Source organism: Tupaia chinensis, unplaced genomic scaffold, assembly GCF_000334495.1.
Source record: "Tupaia chinensis unplaced genomic scaffold, TupChi_1.0 Scaffold000066_1, whole genome shotgun sequence".
Taxonomy (NCBI): Eukaryota; Metazoa; Chordata; class Mammalia; order Scandentia; family Tupaiidae; genus Tupaia; species Tupaia belangeri.
In genome coordinates this window covers 10625469-10647641 of record NW_006159525.1, presented here as the reverse complement: position 1 = coordinate 10647641, position 22173 = coordinate 10625469, and the positions used below count along the sequence as shown (strand labels likewise).

At 46.1% G+C, this 22173-nt stretch overlaps 2 protein-coding genes across 4 annotated transcripts in view; one reads left to right on the top strand and one right to left on the bottom strand.

Annotated features, from left to right (window-relative positions):
• The window catches only part of RHBDD1 (rhomboid domain containing 1), a 167310-nt gene extending 160944 nt beyond the window's left edge, over positions 1 to 6366 (top strand). For all 3 annotated transcript variants that reach the window (XM_006141958.3, XM_006141959.3, XM_006141960.3), the window contains exon 7: positions 4258 to 6366. In XM_006141958.3, the coding sequence (XP_006142020.1) occupies positions 4258 to 4352 (95 nt within the window). In that variant the 3' untranslated portion in view covers positions 4353 to 6366. The remainder of the gene's footprint in view (positions 1 to 4257) is intronic.
• Positions 6367 to 14795: 8429 nt separating this feature from the next.
• COL4A4 (collagen type IV alpha 4 chain) overlaps positions 14796 to 22173 on the bottom strand; it is a 159164-nt gene continuing 151786 nt past the window's right edge. Inside the window, exons 46-49 of the mRNA XM_006141956.3 lie at positions 20749 to 20937; positions 18413 to 18699; positions 16625 to 17725; positions 14796 to 16371 (exon numbers count right to left, since the gene is read on the bottom strand). Coding sequence (XP_006142018.1) covers positions 17462 to 17725; positions 18413 to 18699; positions 20749 to 20937 — 740 coding nt within the window. The 3' untranslated portion in view covers positions 14796 to 16371; positions 16625 to 17461. The remainder of the gene's footprint in view (positions 16372 to 16624; positions 17726 to 18412; positions 18700 to 20748; positions 20938 to 22173) is intronic.

Sequence of the window (22173 nt, the reverse complement as noted above, 5' to 3'; positions counted from 1 at the left end):
TGGAGTTGAAGGAAACCCATTTTGAGCTTTAGAGTCACTTTTTTAGAGCATTGTTTCATGGAGTTGAGTGAGTTCTTAGACTGTACCTTTTAATTTTCCTGTTTTCAAATAGCAGTGAGATTCCCTCATATCACTGAAGAGAAAAGACTCCGTGTGTTGACAGGAAGCCCGGGCATGGTGGGAGGTAGAAGTCTAACGCAGCCGGTGTGTGAGAAGGGATGGCAACACGAGGACGCGGGCAGAGGGACAGGAGCCCAGGTTCTAGTTTCGCTTCCCTTGGTGCTGGCTTTGGGATCTTCGAGTGTCCCTAATGTTCTGAGCCTTGTTTCCTCATCTATAAAAGTGGGATGATTCGACTGAAGTAAATGTTAAGTGGAAAAGGCACCTTGGAAGGGCTCTAAGTAGAAGTCTGACTGTTATTCTCCCGACGTGAGGTTTCTGCTTCAACATGTGGAGTTTCTTCATTGGCTCAGCCCCAGGTCTCCTCAAATGCCCTGTAGACGGGGCCAAAAAGCACGTGTGCTGACGGCTCATTCTGAGCGCTGGGCCTCAGGAACCTTCACAGTCTGACTCATCTAACTGCTCCTCACATTTCTTTTCATGGAAACATCAATCTTCAGGCTTTTTTTTTTTAAGAAAAAGTAGAAGAAATCACTAGAGAACCCAGTGGTTTCCTTTGGGAGTCTGAGCCCTGTCACAGCTCCCCCCGGGTTTGTGCCTCATGTCCCAGAATCAACATGCCACGTTGAACATGCTGCAGATTAAGCCCACAGCCAGTTCTGACCGAGTCCCCTGTCCATCTGGAAGGGGTGTCAGACGCTGGCCTGGACTCCTAAGTGTAATAAAGAATAATTTTGTTGTTAAAAACAACAGTGAAAGGCAAAGTAGGATTTGGATCTCATCATATAAACCAGTTTTAAGCAATAAGCTAATGGTGACTTGATTCATAAATCTGTAATTTCAAAGCATTTTCCATACTGAGCAAAGAGAAATTCCTTTACAAATACATATGGCCAAAACCATATCTAGCGAAACTTTTAATCTTACATTATTCTGAAAATCTTTATGGTGAAAGTATTATAAACTTATAATATGTTCAAGTGTCACCTTTAATAAAAGTTAATACATCAATGGGCCAACTCCGTGGTATGACAATGAGGCAGTACTCAAGAGAAGCCTGAGTCCATATGATATCCCCGGTTCAAATCCCTCACCGAGTCAGCCTGAAACACACTGGGCATATGCATGACCCCCAAGATGCGATGTGTTGAAGGGTTGGAGGAAAGGGGTTGCAACGTGACCAGACCCTGTGGAGGGTGCTCCTACCTCTCGTTTCTTTTTATTTTCCTCTCTTTCTCTCCCACATGTGGGCACACACATGTTCTATTGTGAATAAAGAAAAAAAATTAAAGGGACCAGCAGTTAGCGTAATGGCTATGTCGCTGGACTCCCACGTAGTCGGCCACAGTTCGAGTCCCGGACCCGGTCGCTTAAACTCACGCCGGGCGCGTGTGCGTGCATGCCCAAGATCCCTACAGGAGAATGGAGGAGAAGGGATTGCGGCGTGGTCATCCCCCCTGGGGGGTGATTTCCTGCTTTCTGTCTCTCTGTCTCTCTCTGTCTGTCTGGCGAGCGCACACGCCCTATAGCGAAAATCTCTCCAAAAAAAAAAAATAATAATAAATAAAAAATTTGGCTGCAGCCAAAAGCCGTGAAGTAGAGTTTTACCTAGCAGGAGTGAGCACAGGGTAGGTTGCCCTGTCCTTTGGATGTACTGCTCAGGAGGAGTTCTGAGGATCTTGGGAGGTATAGTTCTCCCATGGTCTCAGCAACAAAGAAGAACCAGTTATGGGTAAGCATTGGGGTCCCCATCACAGTGGAAAAACAAAAACTTTTTTTAAAGGATGCCTTTTGGGACCAGCAGTTAGCGTAATGGCTATGTCGTTGGACTCCCACGTAGTCGACCACGGTTCACGTCCCGGACCCGGTGGCTTAAAACCCACGATGGGTGCGTGTGCGTGCATGCCCAAGATCCTGAGAGGAGAATGGAGGAGAAGGGATTGTGGTGTGGCCATCCCCCCTGGGGGTGATTTCTCGCTTTCTATCTCTCTGTCTCTGTCTGTCTGGTGAGCGCGCGCGCCCTATAGTAAAAACCACTAAAAATAAGGTTGCCTTTTGATTACCTTTCTTGAATTTCTTTGTCCAACAGCTGAAACTCCAGTTGTGGATTAGGCGGGTTGACTTGTAGTTTTCCACTGTTTTCTTTAACATCCTTTTATTATAATCTTAACATTTGTCATTTCCATATAAACATAAAACATCTTTGATAAAGCATCACCCTCGGAGAATGAGCAAGAAGGATCAACTGTTTGCCTTCTTCCTGCCTCAAACCGCCCTTTCCCACATGCTGTTCCAGGCTGGACCAGTGCTGCCAGAATATTCAGCCCCCTGAGTCAGTCATGTCACAACCACGGTGGGCAACGTGGGGTGTGGTCTGGCTGAAACATTATCCTTTTGGAAGTCACAAGCAGGTGCTGCTGAGTTAGGCCCACATGGCTTTTGAACAGCTCCTTGGTTCATCCAGGGCTCTACCAGGCACTGGGGAGCAGGGAGAAGGGTCTGAGATGGCCCCTGCCATTTTGGAGCAGATGCTCATTAAGAAAGAAAAGCCATGTGCACCAATGGCTTTGAGTCGGGAGAGTCCTGTCAGGGCAGCCAGATGCTAGAAGAGTGGGTAAGACTGTCAGTTGGTGCAGGTGATGGGTGAGGGCTTCTCAGGGCAGGGTAACGGGGTGAGCAGAGCCAGAGAGGCAAAGGGTACAGCCTGTTTAGTCATTCATGTGTTCAAAGTGAGTGCACCACTCCCCGTATCTGTCAGATGCTTCTGTCCAGCCACTTAGCAGGGCATATTGAAGCCCTGGCGTTAGCTTTGGGTTGCTAGTTCCATGAGATCAAGGAGGATATACTTTTCTGCCTTTGTTAGCCCCCGTGGTGCCTGGGAGTATTTTCTATGTGGTGACTGAAATGCTTGTATCATTACACACCACATTTTTGGTATGTTTTCAACCCCAGGAAACCCTTCTCAATAATGATTTCCATGTCCTTCATGTGACCTTTAAATATTGTGCCTTGATTTTTGTCTCCTGTCCAGCTATTGATCGATGTAACTCCACTCCTGCTCTGTGGTCCACGACGCCCTGTGGGTGCCTGTGTGTTTCACCTAGGTGTGATTCTGATTGGCTGACGTGGCATGGGAGGTGGCAGGTTAGAGAGAGGAAAAGGGAAAACTAGAAGGCTTTTCAAAAGATGCCAACCAGCACATTTGGTAGAAAAGTTAATAGAGACAGTGACAAGTTACTTCTGGACATAAAAGAAAAATGGGCATCCCCATAGCACAATGGTTAAGCACTGTACACTGGAACCAGATCCTACATGACTGACCATGGTTTGAATCCTGGTCCCTGTGGTTTGAAAGATACCCTAGCATAGTGGCAGGTGGCATAGTGATTAAGGTGCTGGATTCCCCTGTGGTCAACCCCGGTTTGAGCTCCGAACCTGGTGGCTTGAAACTCATGCTAGGCACGTGTGCATGTCTGCCCAGGATCCCAAGAGGAAAATGGAGGAGGAGGGATTGCAGCGTGGCCACGGAGGAGGGGAAGAGTAGGGGTGATTTCTTGCTTTCTGTCTCTCTGTCTCTTTCTGTCTCTCCAGTGAGCACATGTACCCTATAGCTAAAATCTCTAAAAAAAGAAAAAGAAAAAAGAAAGATACACTGGATACGTGTACATGCCCAAAATCCCGACAGGAAGGAGAAATGGAGACACGAAGATTGCCACATCACCACACTTTACTGGGGACGTGATTTCTTTCTCTCTCCCTCTGATGAGCAAGCACATATGCCCTCTGGTATTTACATAAATAAATAACAAAACACTAAGCCCTTTGAGGCATTATGGATGTTTAAATGCTCCAAGTTATGGAGCATGGTGGAAAGAAAAATAGAGGATTATCAACAAGCCTCAGAATGAGTCAAATGAGGTTCCTGGACTGAGCTACATTAAAAATATTTACTTGCCGTTGGAATTTAGTATTGACAGCTGAAGTCGAATGTGTTTGTTATATTTCTTTTTCATGTTAAGGTAGAGATGACGCCAAAGCTATCATTTCCTCCTTGGAATCCTAGGGTGCACAACGCCTTGTAAATGTCAGAACGTGGCCAGGCCCTGCTTGATTTTCCCTCTTGCTTTCTTATTACAGGAAATACCAGATACAGCCCACCGCCCTATGGGTTTCATCTCTCACCAGAAGAAGAAATGAGGAGGCAACAGCTTCACAGATTTGATGGCCAGTGAGGCGCAGGGCGTCTTGGGAAGATGTGATCCCGTTGGGTAATCAGCGAGCCCATTTGCTCATCCTCAAAGCCCCCAGTGAGTCACTACAGCCTTATCATCCCAGGTCGCTCACACCTGCCTTGGACCATCATCTGTGGCTCTGTGAGTCTAGGGTCAAAGCCTCGTTGACCCGACGTGGAGCCAGGCTGGTGGAGTGCTGTGCTCAGCTTTCGGGAGGGCCACCTTCTGGCGTCGCGCTTTCCCACACACGGAGGCCACTTCCTCAGTGCAGACTGCTTTCTACATGCCTGTCTCTCACTGCTGACTCAGTGGTGCCTCTGCCTTGTTTTGTTTTAGAAGACCATGACCTTCACCAGGAGGTTTGGTTTTCACCAGTTGGGCAGGCCAGTCCCTCCTTGTGCCTGGAATACTCCGTGTTTGACTTGGCGGGAGGTGAGGAGCCAGCCCTCCTCCGGCTGGCACCTTGCCACGCGACTGTCCAGGAACAGGATGTGGTGCCTTAGCAGTGGGACTCTCGTCTCCCTTCCTGGGACTCCTTGGCTTCTCGGGCCTCTGCATCCAGATGGTGTTTACGGAGCACTCACTCTGTTTCCATGTCACTCTGTCTTAGAGAGCGTTTTAGTGAAGAAGCATGAGGAGAACCTGCAGTGGGGAAGACACCCGTACATTTCGCCAGGTACCAGCTGGCACCAGCCAGCAGTTTGGGTTCCCAGCGGCCCCTCTGCTGTCAGCATGTACCCAGGAGATGGGGCTTGTTCTTGAACTTTCTGGCAATGCAACAGCAAGTGCCACGGGCCAAGTAGAGCCAAGGAGGGCAACAGATAGGTGGGTCACCAGCAGTCTTCTTGCAGGAAGTGTTTGTTTTTGTTTCCTCATAGAAGTGCCTCTTCATGGGCCACTGTTAACAGGTATGTGGTGGCCAAGTGCCCAAAATGCCCCTGGGCCCTGCAATATTATAATCCACGGTCGTCTGTCCAAGTCACTCTAGGTGTTTCTTGGTGCTTGTGTTTCATGAATAAAAGAACAAAGCCAAAACATTACTGCTGTTTTATTCCACAGAGATATTTATTTTTAAAGAGAGAAGAATGGATCTTCCTTGTTGGCTTTATCTACCATTTATATATAGTATTCTCATTATGAAAGCAATAGATACGGCTTCTGAATACATAACGCAAACATCTGGGAAATAAACGCATATGCTAACAAAGGTTGTCTTTGGGAGTGGAGGATACGGGAATTTGCTTTTTCCTTTGTAATTTTGTATTTTCATCTTGTAAAAATATGTGTTTGTGTCTGTGTTGTTTTTATAATCAGGAAAACTGAATAATATAATAATAAATCAAGAAATTTATAATCAGGAAAATGGTCGTAAAAGTAACTACTATGTAGCCATTTAAACAGAAATACAAATAAATACATACACAATTTTAACGTCACCTACATTGCTAGGTTGGTGTTTTGGAGGTATTGCTTTCCCAGTTTTTCTGTGTGTACATTTTACCAACTTTGAACAAGTTCACATCTAGTTCCTGATCTGAATTCACCTAGGAGAGGCCTTGACACTCGTGAGTGGATGAACTAAGAAGACCACTGGGTCCTGGGAGCACTCTGACCCACTGCTAGGACAGCCCCCAGCTCTCTGGGTTAATTTATAATTCAGGTAAAGCTACAGCTGTGTATAATACGAACTGCACCTGTGAATCTGGAAGCTAAAAACATGCTTAAAGTAAAATGTCCAAGATGAATGTCCTTCTTTTCTCCCAGACTCTGTAAAGTTACCTCCTGTTACTCCATTCAGAAGGAACCTCTTTCTTCCATGCCATCTTTTCATAGCACTTGGTGATTCTGTGACAACACAGATCCTTGCCCTTATTATCATTATTATTATTATCTGTGTACAACTATACAAAGACATGCCTTCTGTAAGAGGGTATAAATTGTGAATGACTCAAAGGCCTGTGTCTTATTTAACCTTTTCACTCATCCCATCTCCCCCTTCCACCACACAAAGGCTCACAGTAGAGGGCTCATTAAAAGTTATTAATAGAAGTTGTTGAAAGTTTCCCATGGGGCAGCCAGTGGCATGGTGGTTAAGGTGGCTGGATTCCATATGACTGACTGAGTAATTCGAGTCCCAGAGGCTTAAAAATCGTACCAGGCCTGTGTGTTTGCATGCCCAAATTCCTGAGAATGGAGGAGCAGTGATAACAGCATGGCCATCCCCGCTAGGAAGTGATCTTTCTCTCTCTCTCTCTCTCTCTCTCTCTCTCTCACTCACTTTAGGCATGTACACATGTACACAGCAATTGAATATAAAAATGAAGGGGAGAAAAGAAAGGAAGGAAGGGCTAACGAAAGGAAGAAATCAATCTATCAATTAGTCAACCCATGGAGGTTAGTGTGGGGGGGGCTTCCCACTGAAGTATTTTTTTCGAGTGCATTAGTGCATTATAAGTCCAGTCACCCCCCTGGGGGGTGATTTCTCACTTTCTGTCTCTGTCTCTCTCTGTTTCTCCAGGGAGCGCTTGCGCCCTATAGCAAAAACTAAAAAAAAAGAAGTCCAATCACTGTATAAGGAAGGACGTACTGTGTTGTGTTTATTTACCTTTTTATTAGAGCTCAGGTCCAGTAGTAGCACTCCTTGCTCTCTTTGACATGTCAGATACAAAGACCCTGGAACTGGGGTTTGGATGATGGAACTGTGATATGCATGCTTTCTTTATCTACGGACTGGAATATCACGGAACTTTCCGAGATACCGGAAGGGCCATTTCCATTATAAATTGAACCCATTATTTTAGCACAACAATAAAGACGTTCCAGAAGTTAGCTATTAATATAATGCTTTTGTTCAGTTAGTGGGCTTGCCTGTAACCAATGCTCACTGTTTTCACCGTCCTTTTATTTGTTTCTTTACGATAGGGAATCCCCGAAGTTAAGTCAACTGAACTGGAAATGGGCTGAGGAAGACAGACCGAAGCAGGCATATTAAAGAGCAGCTAACTCTAGTAGAGTGTAGCCACTCAGAGGAGATTTTCGTTTGAGCAGTTTCCTGGTGGTTTGGTGCGGTCATCAGCTTAAGAGAACTCTTGATTCCTTGGCTGCACAGAGAGAGAGTAGTGAAATAGCTCCCCCTGAATAACTTTGAATGACTTTGTATGACTTCGTATGGCCTGTGTTTCCACAGTTGTACAGTTGTTTAAACCTCTCCATTCTCTGAAACTGCCTGCGGGTAGAACTCAAACTAGGCAGTAAATAACCAGCCCTAGTAGGATTGGGGCCCGTCGACTAATTTGGCCCAAGCTCCGCTGCTCAGCCATGAGAATTGAAAGGGATGAGACTGATGGACCCCCAAGTGGGAGTAAGGTCAGAGTGGGGCTGAGATGGGAATGGGGTGCGGCAGCCCTGCCTTCTCGATCCTAGTCACAGCTTCTCTTGAAGGATTCAGTAGTCAGTAAATGACCAGCAGTTAGCGTAATGGCTATGTTGCTGGACTCACATAGTCGACCGCGGTTCGAGTCCTGGACCGGGTGGCTTAAACTCACGCCGGGCACGTGTGCGTGTGTGTCCAAGATCCCGGGAGGAGAACAGAGGAGAAGGGATTGCGGCGTGGCCATCCCCCCGGGGGGGTGATTTCTCGCTTTCTGTCTCTCTGTCTCTGTCTGTCTGGTGAGCACATACGCCCTATAGCAAAAACCTCTCCAAAAAAAAAAAAAACCTGAAGGAAAAAGAAAAAAGATTTGTAGTCAGTCATCAAAAAATAAAATAAATTACTATGAGTTTTCCCCTTTCCCTTCCCAGGGATCACAGCAGTCATTTTCTAATTTTTTTTTTCTTCTTTGAAGTGTTTTTGTCCGTAGTGTTTCATGTTAGAGTCATAGACTGTGAGCTTGGAAGCACCTGAAATGCCTCGAGTCATACTCTGCTCGGTACTTAACATATTCCTCACTCAGTTCTGCAGAACCCTGCCAGGTTGGGCTTCCAAAATCCACTCATGATGTCACTTGTCGTCTCAACCACCTCTTATTGTCTCTCTGTTGCCAGAGGATAAAGGTCAAAATCATTAGCCTCGATGGTGGGGCTCCACCCTCCTTCAGACTTCATTCCTTTTTATCCATAACAGAATCTGCTAACTCTCCGTCCAGATGTGAAGCTGAGTGTTCCCAATCTGAGATTTATTTCATGCTGTGCTTTTACATGGAACACCTGTTTCCTCTCTGTCTTGACCCTTCCGTCCCGCCCAGCTGAGGCCAGACACCGCAGCCCAGAGTGCTTTCTCTCCCATGGGATCTGCCTCTCTTGTTGAATCGATGTCGCAGTCTCCGCACGCCGCCCGGAACCGCTAGCTCTCCTGCAATGAGAGAGTGCCTTTCTCTTTGAGCGTAAGCTATGCGAGGGCAGGCCCCGTGACCGCGTCTCTCTGCCTCTCACAGTGCCTTGAACCATGTTTTGTCGGGAATGATGGAGCCAATGAATACTGCTAGTTGAAACAGAGAGAAGCTCATTTATACTGTCACCAGCGGTGCGGGTAAACACGTGCACCTTTTGCTCTTAGATATTAGTGTAGATTTTTCTTGAATCACATAAAGGAATGAATAATTTGAAGGAAAGCATTTGCCCATAGAAACAGAGCCTTCGGGGGCTTTTCCGAAGTCACCATAAGTTGACGCGCTTACAGACCAGATGATGGGCCATCAGCTCTCACCAACCTTGTGTCAGTCTGCAGACGCGCTTCGTCAAGTGCCGAGATGTGTACACAAAACTCAAGATTCCAGCACAAGCAGGAAGTCTCACGGAGGAGCCCCTGCCCTCAGCACCAGATCCAGACACTGTAGCGGTGCAGGTCTATGTCCGATGTGTCTGTGTGAACATTTCTTCTGTGATTTGTAAAGGCAGGGAGAGAGCGATCTGGACATCGGGGTCAGATGTGAGAGAAGGACTGATACATGATTTATGCTTTATCAATGAAACTGAAGTGTTGCTAAAAGAAATCATTAAATCGAGTGTTAAGACCGATTGCCACTTGAGACTAGAGGAGGGTGTTAGAATCAATAGTGTTGCGTGACTTAAAGAGGCTCTTGGCATCTGGGCACACAGGAGTAATCCCCGAGAAATAACTCTACTCCCTGGCTCTCTTGATGCAAACGGGAGTTCCTTCTCCAAGCGCTGAAAAGCGCTGCCCGCCTACCCCCTGGGAGGGCTTCTGCCTGGGAGTCATGAACTTACTGCTGCTTTCTCTCATTTTATTTCCTCAGTAAATAACTTGTGTAGCACTAGAAGAAAAATTCTAACAATAAAACCAAATCAGACCATCAAACAATATGCAGCGTACTAGGGTCTTCGTATTTGTTTGAGACCCTTAAAAGTTATTGTCTCCCTTTGACCTTAAAATGTTATCAATAGATCCTCTCCCCTAATTTATGTTTACCTTGTATATTATCCTTAGTAGCAAATAATTATTAATACAGTTGAATAAGGTCTTCAGAATCTTGTTAAGGAGTAGCACAAGCCAACCTCCCTGCTATTCAGTGTGGCCTCTGGGCCTGCAGGGCCAGCAGCAGCTGGGAGCTGGAGAGGAGTTGACTCCTGCCCCCCCCCCCCGACCGAAAGAATCAGACTCCACTGTAATAGGTTCCGGGTGGTTTACAGGCACCGAAGTGCTGCCCACATACTAGTGCACACACGTGCATTTTATACTGTACTGTAAAGTGGACTGCTTTGGAACCAGATGAATTTTTTCGGGAGAGGGAGAGGTTTTTACTGTAGGGCACATGCGCTCGCCAGAAAGACAGACAGAGAAAGCTAGAAATCACCCCCTGGGGGGATGGCCATGCTACAATTCCTTCTCCTCCATTCTCCTCTCGGGATCTTGGGCATACATGCACGCACACACGCCCGGCATGAATTTAAGCCACTGGGTCTGGGACTCAAACTGCAGTCGATCACATGGGAGTCCAGCAACATAGCCATTCTGCCAACTGCTGGTCCCCCAAAATATTTTTTTTTTTGGAGAGGTTTTTGCTATAGGACATGTGTGCTCGCCAGAAAGACAGAGACAGAAAGCGAGAAATCACCCCCCTCCCCCGGGGAGGGATGACCACTTCACAATCCCTTCTCCTCCATTCTTTCAGGATCTTGGGCATGCATGCACATGTGCCCTGTGTGAGTTTAAGCCACTGGATCCGGGACTTGAACCGCAGTTGACTACATGGGAGTCCAGCAACATAACCATTACACCAACAGCTGGTCCCCCCAAAAGAATTTTTTATTCCTGTTTTGTTTTTTTTTTAATTTCCCTTACTTTCCTAGAAAGTAGAATAAAAAGTAAATTCTAGTTGAGAATCTCATCTTCAGCTGATAAAATTACAGACACTGAAGTATATAATCACAAGGGTGCAAGGCACCCCCTAGAAATAACCTGTGACAGGGGAACCTTGCTGGCCAATGGAAGATTAAAGATGGCTCAGGGCTGGGGCTGCAGCAGTGGACCTGGATCAGGGCAAAGTGAGGGCCTCTAGATCACTTCTGCAACTCAAGTGGTTCCCCGGAATGCTGCTCAGAGGCCTGACTGGTCTGGGGTTGACCCTGAGATACAGGCCTCCTGGGCTCCCTGAAAACAGGGCAGTACAATTTCTCAGGGGTTCCCTATCCTCATTCCTCCAGAACAGCTTAAGACAGTCTCTCAGCTGAGGTGGACAGACTACCTGAGAACCCGTGACACGGGACTTTGCACTGACAACAATGTCAGAGGGACATCTGTGTGGGGCACTCTAGCTTCTAAACAATCTCCAAATGGAAACCTCCTAGGAGGCAAAGGTGTAGTGGGTAAGAGCATTGTCTTTACAACAGTAGATCGAAGTTCAAGTTCTACTAGGAGCTGACTATGATCTGGAGCTAGTTTACATATCCTCCCCAAAGCTCAATTTCCTTGTCTTTAAAAAGGTCAATTGGGGGAGATCAGCAGGTGGTGTAATGGTTATATCGCTGGACTTCCAGGTAGTTGACTGCAGTTGGAGGCCCAGACATGATGGCTTAAAACTCAGCCCAGGCATGTGTGCATGCATGCCCCAAATCCCAAGATTTCTCACTTTCCGTCTCTCTGTCTCTGTTTCTCCAGCAAGCACACATGCCTTACAGCAGAAATCTTGGGGGGTGGGAGGACAATTGTGAGGTTGAAGAGTACACACATAGCAGGGTGGTACAATTCTTGTCACACAGTAGGTGCTCAAGAAACATTAAATATCCTTTCTCTGTCAGATGGCAGCTTGCCCCAAATACCACTGAAGCTCCCTCCTACTTAAAAAGAGTAAGAAATTGGTGAAAACAGTTACTGATAATCCGTACTCCACCTCTCCTTCTGCTCTACAATGCAGACAAGAGAAATACTATTAACACCTAACTTCAAGTCACTATGGCTATGAATAAGTATCTTACATTTTGTCTCCCTTCCTAGTTGACTTTCGCACCTTTAATCCTCCCAACAACCTGTGAAGCAGGTGGTCTCATTCTCACTCAACTCACAAGACACCTGAGGCCCAGAGGGTCTGAGCCACATGCCCACTAACAGGTGACCCAGCCATGGCGGGTACAGATCTGCCCTTGAGTCCTGGTTGCATGTCTCTCCTGCACCCAGTCCCTGCATGCAGAGCGGAGCTTCCCAGAGCCTCGGAATCCCATTCTTCCCAGCCTGTGCTGGTCCCTGCTGCAATCCACATTCTCACCATTTTTTCTTCTCCCTGCCAGGCCAGCCCTGAGGTAGGCCACATTACGAGGTAGATGAACGAAAAGTATGGCTTGAATACTTAGCTTTGGCTTGAAAGAAAATAAACGGACCAGATACAACAGTTGTTTATGGAAGTCACCGCAAAATGTTGTATATAACAAACCATATTACAGATCTGAGTACAACAAAGATTTAAGTGTGAATGGCAGGCCAATCAGCTTGCAAAAGTTACATGCTAAAAGTCTAACTTTACAACCATAAGTTCGAGAAAGGGATGCAATTTATTGGACACATTTCACATTTTTTCCCCGTGAATCATTAAATATTTAAGCACCATAAAATTCAAGCATTTCACATTGATGTGGCAGCCAGCCTTGGTGGTTTAAAATGTATTATGCAGAGTTTCTGGAAGATAACAGTGACAATTGCAGAGTACTGATTTTTAATGTCATTGCTTGTTCCCTGCAGAACCCACCAATAGTGTCCCTGCAGGAAATTGTGATTTGTGTGTGTGTGTGTGTGTGTGTGTGTGTGTGTGTGGTATGGTAACTTTGAGAATTGAAATAAAACAGACATTAAGAATTGGCCAGGTATAAGTAATTCAATTCAGGAATTTATATGCCCTGTGAGAATCATAATTCTGCTGTTAAAAAGGGGAACAGATATTTTTCTTATTAGTTTATTTTAAACATAGGGTGTGGCCATACTAAATGCATGATGGCTGCTATGTATGTGCTAGGCAGATCATCTAACTTAATTTTTAACACTGGTAGGTGGTATGTCTTGTACCTGAGGAAGGAGGCCCGGAGAGTTGGTGGAACTCACCTAGGGTGATAAGGCAGAAATAGGGTACGGCCCTATTCAAACCCACGTTCCTCCAACTCTAAAGGCCTCATCTTTCCACTGTGCTTACAGGCCTACTAAGTAAACGTAACAGTGGTCAGATGTTTCCAGTGAGCTGATAGAAATATAAATCTAATCTAATTCCTAGAACACACTAACTGGGATGCTTTCTGATCATCTATAAGCAGTTAAAATAAAACCTTTGATAGAATCCAGTGTGAGTGGAGCCCTGTCACTGACTATGTTGTGAGCACCGATGAACATGTGTACAAGCTTCGCAGAGGCAACTAGGAAGCTCTTAAATCCTGAGGGCATCCAGATTCAACATGAGTGAAGTCATGCCATATTTCAGTAAAGTCTCCTCTCAGACAAATCTCTCCACATTTCTGAAATCTGTTTATGAAAAAGTCTCTTTTTAGGAGGGTTAGTTAAACCTTATCAATCGGCTTTCTAGCAATAACTGCACTAGGAGATTCTGGGTGCGCAGATACACTGAACATTAGGTATTTGAAAATAAATAGTTTATGTTTGTTATTGTTTTGCCAATGAGGACCTTATATGAAGAGATACTCATCTAATACCTAAAGACTGCTTATGGAATTGTCATAGAAAAAAATAATTTTAAGTGTCAACAAGGTGTTGTGCCCTGTGCTAGGCACTGGATATTCAAAACATGGGTGATGCACTTGCCCCTGCCGTCCAGCAGGGAATGGAATGTGCTGAGATGTTCAAAGAACAATGGGGGCAAAGAGAGAGGGAAGCCCTTGTCCTATTGGGAGTGCAGGGGGAGTCCACTTCTCTGGGGCATTCGCACCCCCTGTTAATTAGGTCTGTAAAGACAGGAGGTGTTTGCCAAGTAGACAGGCCAGGGGAGGACATCTCTGGTAGAAAAAGCAGCCCTCGTGCCATGGTCACTCTGTGAGTGTTGACAGCGCTGCAGAGTTCATTGTAACAAGAGACACTCCCAGAGGTGAGCTGCAGACGGCTCCTGGTGGACCCTTCTCCTCATGTGGACGTCATGGGCAGGATGCAAAGGATAAGCAAAAGCAAGTTTGGGTGGATTTTAGTTGAGGACTTGAAAGTGGAGGCACTGCTTGGGAGTGTAGGTGGAGAACAAAGGCTGTGTGAGACAGGCACAGAGAGGCCACAGAGAAGGGGCTTCCACAGGAATGGTGACTCAGTTTCAGTCTGGAGCGTGTAAAAGCCGGAGGAATGGGCCACTACAGCATGGCGACCTGCCCGGATGAATGGGCTCAGAGCAGAGACCCACGAGGAAGCCTCCCTGTCCTAAGCACCAGCCTCAGCGCCATTCCCGTTAGGCAACCTAACTGCACTGCAAGCAACCAGGCAGGGTGCGGTGGTCCTCGGGTAGAAGATTTTAATAAGGGTCATCACCAGGGACCAGCAGCTAGCGTAATGGCTATGTCGCTGAACTCCCATGTAGCTGACCACGGTTCAAGTCCCGGGTCATGTGTGTGTGCATACCCAAGGTCCCGAGAGGAGAATGGAGGAGAAGGGATTGCGGCGTGGCCATCCCCCCTGGGGAGGGGGGTGACTTCTCGCTTTCTGTCTCTCTGTCTCTGTCTTTCTGGCGAGCGCACGCACCCGATAGCAAAAACTTCTCAAACAAAACAAAACAAAACAAAACAAAACAAAACAAAAAAACAAAAAACCAGGATTATCACCAGTAATGGGTTAGGAGAACAACACTAAATCTTTGTTCATCATCTTCACAGAGAAGGCATATTCTAAAGCACACTGATGTATAACAAGGTGAAGAAAATATGGCTTAAAATAATGGAGTCTTCTCTTCCAAGATACTATTTTTCCTATGGTGTTATCTTTTGATCACTTAAAATACACTTCCTAAACCAGAAGGGTTGCATTTGTGCCACATTTGGGAGAGGGCTCTGCATCCCTGTATGTTAAAGTCTCGTACCTCAGACTCACTGTGGATTAAATTGTCCACTTAATTCAGGCAGTTTATTTTTTAAACTTATTTATAAAGTGTATTAAAAGCTTATTCCTTTTTAATTAAAATTTATTTCATGAAACAGAGAGAGATGTATCCTCAACAGTGGCTAACAGCATGTTCAGTAGCCGGGATCATAGGCACGGTGCACATGTGTACCCATGCAGGACCACCTAGGAACCAAAACCCAGTCTTCCATATGGCATCGCAGGGTGTTAGTTACTGCTGCACCACTGCAGTTAGACCCGAGATAATAGTCTAATACCAAAGTTAGTGTTTTATGATCATTTCATAAGCAAGATGTTGCTTCTGATGTTTCATTTATCACCCTTATGTCTTTCCAGAAAATGTCCTTAGGCCAAATTCATGATGAACTTTGAGGAGGCTTGACTTTGGGTAATAAAGTGTTTGGAAACAGAAAGGTGTAATTACAAATAAGGTTGAAATTGGCATAAATTTCGGGTATCAAAGCATAATTAACATCCTGTAACATAGTTTAAAAAATCAAATGGGTCAAATGAACTAGGAAATACTCTGTTATGATGAGAAATATTTCATCATAAAATGTACATTTTCCTTTTCACCAAAAAGTACTCTTAAAATAAATTGCCCTCCTGTGGGCAGCCTGTAGCAAGATTCATTTGAAATGTGTTCTGCATGTAAGAGCTCATTACTAATCAAAGTTTGGCAAGAAAAACATTACTTATAAACAAAACTTTAATTGAGATTTTCTTCTCTCAATTATTTTTAAGTGCACTGAAACTAACCATTAAAATGAGTGTCACTCTCTTTAGTTTTCTCTAAAATGACATTTTTAAGTTGAGGAAAGCGAGTTTCTTAAAAAATCTTTTCTAATAAACCTTTTGATTTTTAGGCTCAGGCCACAGAATTCCTAGCACTATAGAAAACAAATCTTTTGCCATTCATAAAGCTACTCATTATAAGTTGACATGCCTTATAAACTTATATAGAAAATACTAATGCCAAATGTCAAGCTGCTGCCTTGGTACCATATGATATAAAAATAGAAGCATGTTTTTTTTAATTGGCAAAATAGGATGCTCTTGCAGAAATCAATCACAGGCACATGAAATCGAAATTGTAGATTGTCTTCACTTTGTTTAAAGATAGTGCCCCGCATCTTCCTGGTGGGGTGACCCTGACTTAAATGAAGCTTCTTACCTAAGTTTAATTAAGTCGGCCCTTAATTTTCTCCCAAGTGCATAATGATAGCTCTGTCAGGTCCCAGTGTGAGCTGCCATTATGTATATGGAGGAGAAGTGGCCATTGTGAGCAGCGAGGAAGCTCTGCAGGCCCTCTCAGGAAGAGAGGAGATGCTTTGTATGAGAAGCCTGAGTAAGCCCCGTGCAGCCTCAGTCCCATTAGCAGCGGCAGGAGACAAGCTGGACCCCCACAGGGGAAAAGCAGTCTGTTTGGAAGTTCACTGCAATGGGGAGTCCATTTTTTTTGTGAATCGCTACCTTAATATTCAAGGTCCCAGTGTGAGCTGCCATTATGTATATGGAGGAGAAGTGGCCATTGTGAGCAGCGAGGAAGCTCTGCAGGCCCTCTCAGGAAGAGAGGAGATGCTTTGTATGAGAAGCCTGAGTAAGCCCCGTGCAGCCTCAGTCCCATTAGCAGCGGCAGGAGACAAGCTGGACCCCCACAGGGGAAAAGCAGTCTGTTTGGAAGTTCACTGCAATGGGGAGTCCATTTTTTTTTGTGAATCGCTACCTTAATATTCATTAATAGCTTTTAGGCTCTTAATCCCTTATTGAATATATTTTTTTTCCATAATTGCTACTTTTCAAAAGGGTTGCCAAAGTAGGCATTTCTATTCTCTGCAAGATGCAGAAGAGAACATAATGTTTTATATTCATCTGCCACGTGTTTAGGCTGATGTCGCCTCTCTGAGAAACGGGCTGTGGCCCTTTCTAGCGTAAAGATTCATTGTGCTTTGAAATGAACCACTAACGCAGGCTGTGTGCAGGTTTTCCTTTTCTGTTTTTCCTTTTTAAAATTGCTTTGGGTCATGGTTTTACAATTATTTAAAGTGCATGGAAAAATAGATTACAGAGGTAATTTTGAAATGTTGAAAATCTCTTCTTCCTAGCTTCCTGTGTCAGGCTATTTATTTATTTTTCCCTGTAAAATCCACCCAGAAGCCCACTGTATTATAGAGTAATTGACTTCAATGGTTTGAGGTGCTATGAACCAGTAATATGAGGTTTTCAGGAATGTAATTTGAAATCTGGCCTTTGTCATCTATTTGCCTTCCTGTAAATTAGCATATTATAAAATAAAGCCACTCTTCCATACTCCTCAATAACAAAAGGGTCTCTGAGTTTTCTCTAGATGGGTAGATCTGTAAACAAGTCCGTGAGTGTAGCATTTGCTTAACCTGTAAGGAACAGGAGAAGGGATCCGGGGACTGCGGGAATAACCGCGTTGACACAGAAGGCACTGCCGAAAGCACAGTCGAAAGGAGCACCATTGAATCTCTTAGCACGGCCTAGAAGTCTCAGCCCCTAGGAAGTTTCTCTGGGGATGCCTTGGCAGGTGGCGCCTTCTCTAACTGTACTTCATGCAGACTTGGCACCTGCTGATTTTCTGGCGCTGGGCCTGGCTTTCTTTGAAGGTGTCTGGTAAAGGGGCAGAGGAAAACTGGAGGTCTGGTCTCACTGTGGTCAGCCAGAAGCTGTACTTGTTTGCAAAAAAGTGGCAAGTTCCCTGCCGGCCTTGGCATTCAAGGAATGGTGCGGCTCTGAAGTCTTCCAGGCAGCTGCCGGGTGACATGAGGGCCTGTCCTCCTCCTTGGTCTCCAGCTCCTGTGTGCTACCCAGACAACGGGAGAATTAGGGTCAGACACATGCAGACACCCCCAGGCCAAGTGACACAGATACACTGAGGTCTGGGCCTGATCTTCACATTTTTCCTTACCTTGTCCCACAGAGCACAAAAGACTGTTAATAAAGGAGTACAAATAAGCATTTTTGGTGTGCACATAAAATGGAGCCACTTTCGCTGATGGCTGAGGTCAATCCATCTTCTAAGTTCTATCAAAATGACTTTTTAAAAAATTGACAAAAAAAAAAAAAGCCCTGGGACTAGCAGATGATGTAATAGTTACATTGCTGGACTCCCACGGGGCCGACTGCAGTTTGAGTTCCAGACCTGACAGTTTGAAACTCTCACTTGAGTGTGTGTGCACAAGATCCCAAGAGGAGAATGGAGGAGAAAGGATTGCAGCCTGGCCATCCGCCCTAGTGGGTGATTTCTCGCTTTCTGTCTCTCTGCCTCTCTCTGTCTCTCCAGCAAGTGCATGCACCCTATAGCAAAAATCTCTCAAAATAAATAAAAATAAAGGCCCTGCAGTGAACAGGCTGAGGTTTGTGGTGGCTTCAAGATCTCACGTCTTGTTGCAGTCTGTCTGTCTGCACAGACTACACGAAGTCCGGTCCAATCCTGACAGATTAGAAGAGACCAGTGGTAAGTGACAGGATTCAAGGGCAGGGGACTCACCATCAGGAACGAGTACCCTATCCAGAGGCTCCTCCAGGTCCGCGGACACGGGGGCACGGCCTGGTCCTGGCTGTGTACCGCCACGGCCTGCGCGGGCGCCTCGCACACAGCGCAGCGGCTCACGTACGGGCGGATCTCCTCCTCGGAGAGCGGCCTCATGGGGAGGGGCGCGGCGCTGGCCAGCCAGTAGGACCTGTCGTTCCTCTGGGCGTAGTGGCACACTTGGTGGACATTGCAGTACGCAAAGGGCAGGGTGCTGAACACAGGGAGGCACGACCCTGCCAGACCTGGGGAAGAAAGGAGAGACAGCTGGTGCCGGCAGCTTGCACCATGCGCCTTCAGACAGTGTTCTGGTGGTGGAGGGCCTCACCAAAACCTACTTCTGCCACCTCCCCTGTCCTGGGGACCAGCCCTGGTCCACTCATCCCTCCCTCAGCCAACCAGTGGGCCGGGCGCTGGAGGTGAGCAGCAAGCCCATCTCCGTTGTCACAGAGCTCCTGCCTGGTGAGGTGGACGAGCAAACAGGCCATGCACACGCTGCATGATGAGCCATGAATGAGGGGCGAGGCCCATGGGACCTTTTGGAAGGAGAACCGAGAGGAGTTCACTGAAGCCAGGACTTGAGATAGGAAAGGGTTTGGAGGTGGCAGTGGCGATCCAAGGAGCAGATACAGCCGCAGAGAGAGCCAGAGGGCAGAGCATGGAGCTCAAAGACTCCAAGACGCTCAAGAGGGGGGACCCAACGGGGAGCATGTCTGTCTCGGTGGTGTCCAGAGGTCAATCAGACCCTAGGATGTGGGCGCTTGCAGAGCTGTAGAAGGGGCACTCTATCTAGACCAGGGCAGGAGAAATGAGGCTGTTACTATAGAGACCAGCAGGAAGAAGACTGACGGCAGAAGAGAGGAGAAAACAGAGTCAATATTGCAGGAAGAAGACTGACGGCAGAAGAGAGAAGAAAACAGAGTCAATATTTAAACATTACTTCTCCCTGTTTTCAAAGAAATAGGCCCCGTGGTGAGAAAGGCCATGGCCGAACCAGAGAGAGAAATGGAGGGTGTGTACGCAGCAACTACCCTAGGCCTGCTCTCGGTGACCCCTTACTGAAAGCCGTGATCAGCCTATTTGCTGCATGAACTGTGCCCGACGGGTGCCCAAGGACACAGCTATTAAGAATTTCATCCCTGGAAACAGAGTAGAGGCTGTAGCCATCAGGGACATCTCCAAAGCAAGTGTCCTTGATGCCCGCGTGCTCCCCAAGCTCCATGTGAAGCTACATTACTGCGTGAGTCGTGCCATTCATAGCAAGTGGTCAGGAATCGACATCACGAAGCCTGGAAGGACTTAACACTCCACCCCGATTTAAACCTGCAGGTGCTGCCCCTTGCCCTCCACCAAAGCCCATGTAAGGAGCTGAGTCTTCAAGCATGGAAGAACTATTCTCTGGGAAAAAATAAAATGCAAATTATACATTAAAAAAAAAGGAAGGAAGGAAGGAAGGAAGGAAGGAAGGAAAAAGAAAGAAAGAAAGAAAGAAAGAAAGAAAGAAAGAAAGAAAGAAAGAAAGAAAGAGAAAGGAAGAAAGAAAGAAAAGAGGAAGAAAGGAAGGAAGAAAAAGAAGGAAAAAGAACGAAAGAGAAAGAAAGAAAAGCAAGCTGGGTTCACAGCCCCTGGCTTCACAAGACTCACCTCACCATCAGGGTTTCTGCTGGTTTATCCTTCCTACACCTCCCCCCACCCCACCCCAGCCACCATGATCTTGGAAAGACCCTGTCTGCCAGCACCCACAGTCGGGTGCTTAATGCCTTGCCTTGAAATTGGTATCTGCAGCTCAACAATCTGTTGAAAATGGACAAGGAGCACAAAGAGATGACCCTCAAAATAAAATTCTATAATTTAAAAATAGGTGGAGTAGGGTAAGGAGCTGAGGCCGGCACGCACCACAATCTAGAGCCATCAGAGTGCTACGGCTGTGCCATTTTGCACTGAGATGCAGGAACCGAGCAGGTCCTGATGAAAGGGTTTACATTTGGAAGTGAAAACTGCATTTTAGAACAGAATTCTATTTAACTGAGGAAGAATAATTTTTTAAAAACCAATAATAACTAAGTAGCCAGCTAATACCTATAGCCAGAATGAACTTCGTTGGCACCTCATAGGAGCATAGGTTAATAGAATTAGTTGACAATTAGTGTAGTAGCTTTTTTTTTTTAAAAAAAAAATAGCAATCTCCCTCAGAGGATTAGTGAACACTGAAGATATTGACGAATGTGTAAAATTAACCCCCAAGTTTTATTCTTCGGGCAGTGGGCATGGATGGCCCTGTGGTCTCTCCATACCGAGGTCTTGATTGTGAGCCTTCTCTTGTCCTTCCAGGTATAACAGACTATACCCAGTCCAGAGCTTGGGCATGCCCGCAGGGCAGGTGGGTTCTCGATCTGTCTGACTGTGGAGAACTAGGAGGAAGCCACTGAGGTATCCAGGGCCAAACCCTTTGGGCCCAGGATCCCCAATGGGACCAGGGGGGCCTGGAAAAATAAAGAAAAGAAAAGTTTAACAGATTAAAACATTTAACAGATATTTCCAAACACCTGAATTTCTATGCTGTGCTAAGCAGTCAGGGAAGGTGGGAACCAGGCATGGTGCACGGTGCATTCCCTGGGACACTCCCCCATCCCACAAGGCCACAGTGCACACAAACAGACCTCCTTCATTTTGGGCCCAGGATCCCCAATGGGACCAGGGGGGCCTGGAAAAATAAAGAAAAGAAAAGTTTAACAGATTAAACATTTAACAGATATTTCCAAACACCTGAATTTCCATGCTGTGCTAAGCAGTCAGGGAAGGTGGGAACCAGGCATGGTGCACGGTGCATTCCCTGGGACACTCCCCCATCCCACAAGGCCACAGTGCACACAAACAGAACTCCTTCATTCCCAAGCCACTTCCATGCAGGCTGTATTAGCAGAAAAACAGAAAACAGGAAAATCCCTTTCCTCCTCGCGTGTCCACTCCACAGGAGGAAGAGAAACAACAGACAATAAGAGTAGTAAAGAGGTAAATTAGGAAACATGTTAGGACAAACCAGGCTGAGTAATGACATCCAAATGTGTCTCAGAGGGTGGGAGCCTGCTTATCTAAGAGGGAGCCTCCGCTGGCCCTTCTTACACCTCCCAGATCTTGTTCATGGTGGCAGCATATTGCCAGTCCCTTCTGAGAAGGCAACTTTGGCATCCGCATGCATGACTTGGGATCTCTTCTTGTTCAAGGGAAGAAAGTGGAAGGAAAGCCTAGTCTAGAATTCTCGGCAATGGGAAATGAACCACTCTTCAGAGTTGGAGCCGGGCCTTCACCTATGAAACCTCTAAGGGGCTGACCTGTAGAAGAAGGCCAGTGCCTAGTTCTAATTGCCAAGAGCAAAAGGTTCGAGTTAGACTTGAAACCCAAGGGTGTTTTGTTTTTGTCTTTTCTAGCTGGTTTCTGCAAGACTGACAGGCACTCCCCAATTACACTGTAAACCAGAGATTACAAAGGAATAGCTGTGGATGTAGACAGGCTGCTCACATGTTTTGTTTGACCTGTAAAGATTTCACAAGTGGAAATTTGGACTTGAAAAAAGCAGCATAGGGAACATCAGATCTGCACTTCAGCAGGCACCAATTGGCTGGAGCTGAGCTGCAGCCTGTAGGCATGGGTGCCATCTTGCTGCAGATCCCACCTAGTTCTCTTCCTCCTTACTCCTCATCTCTAACTTATCACTCTTT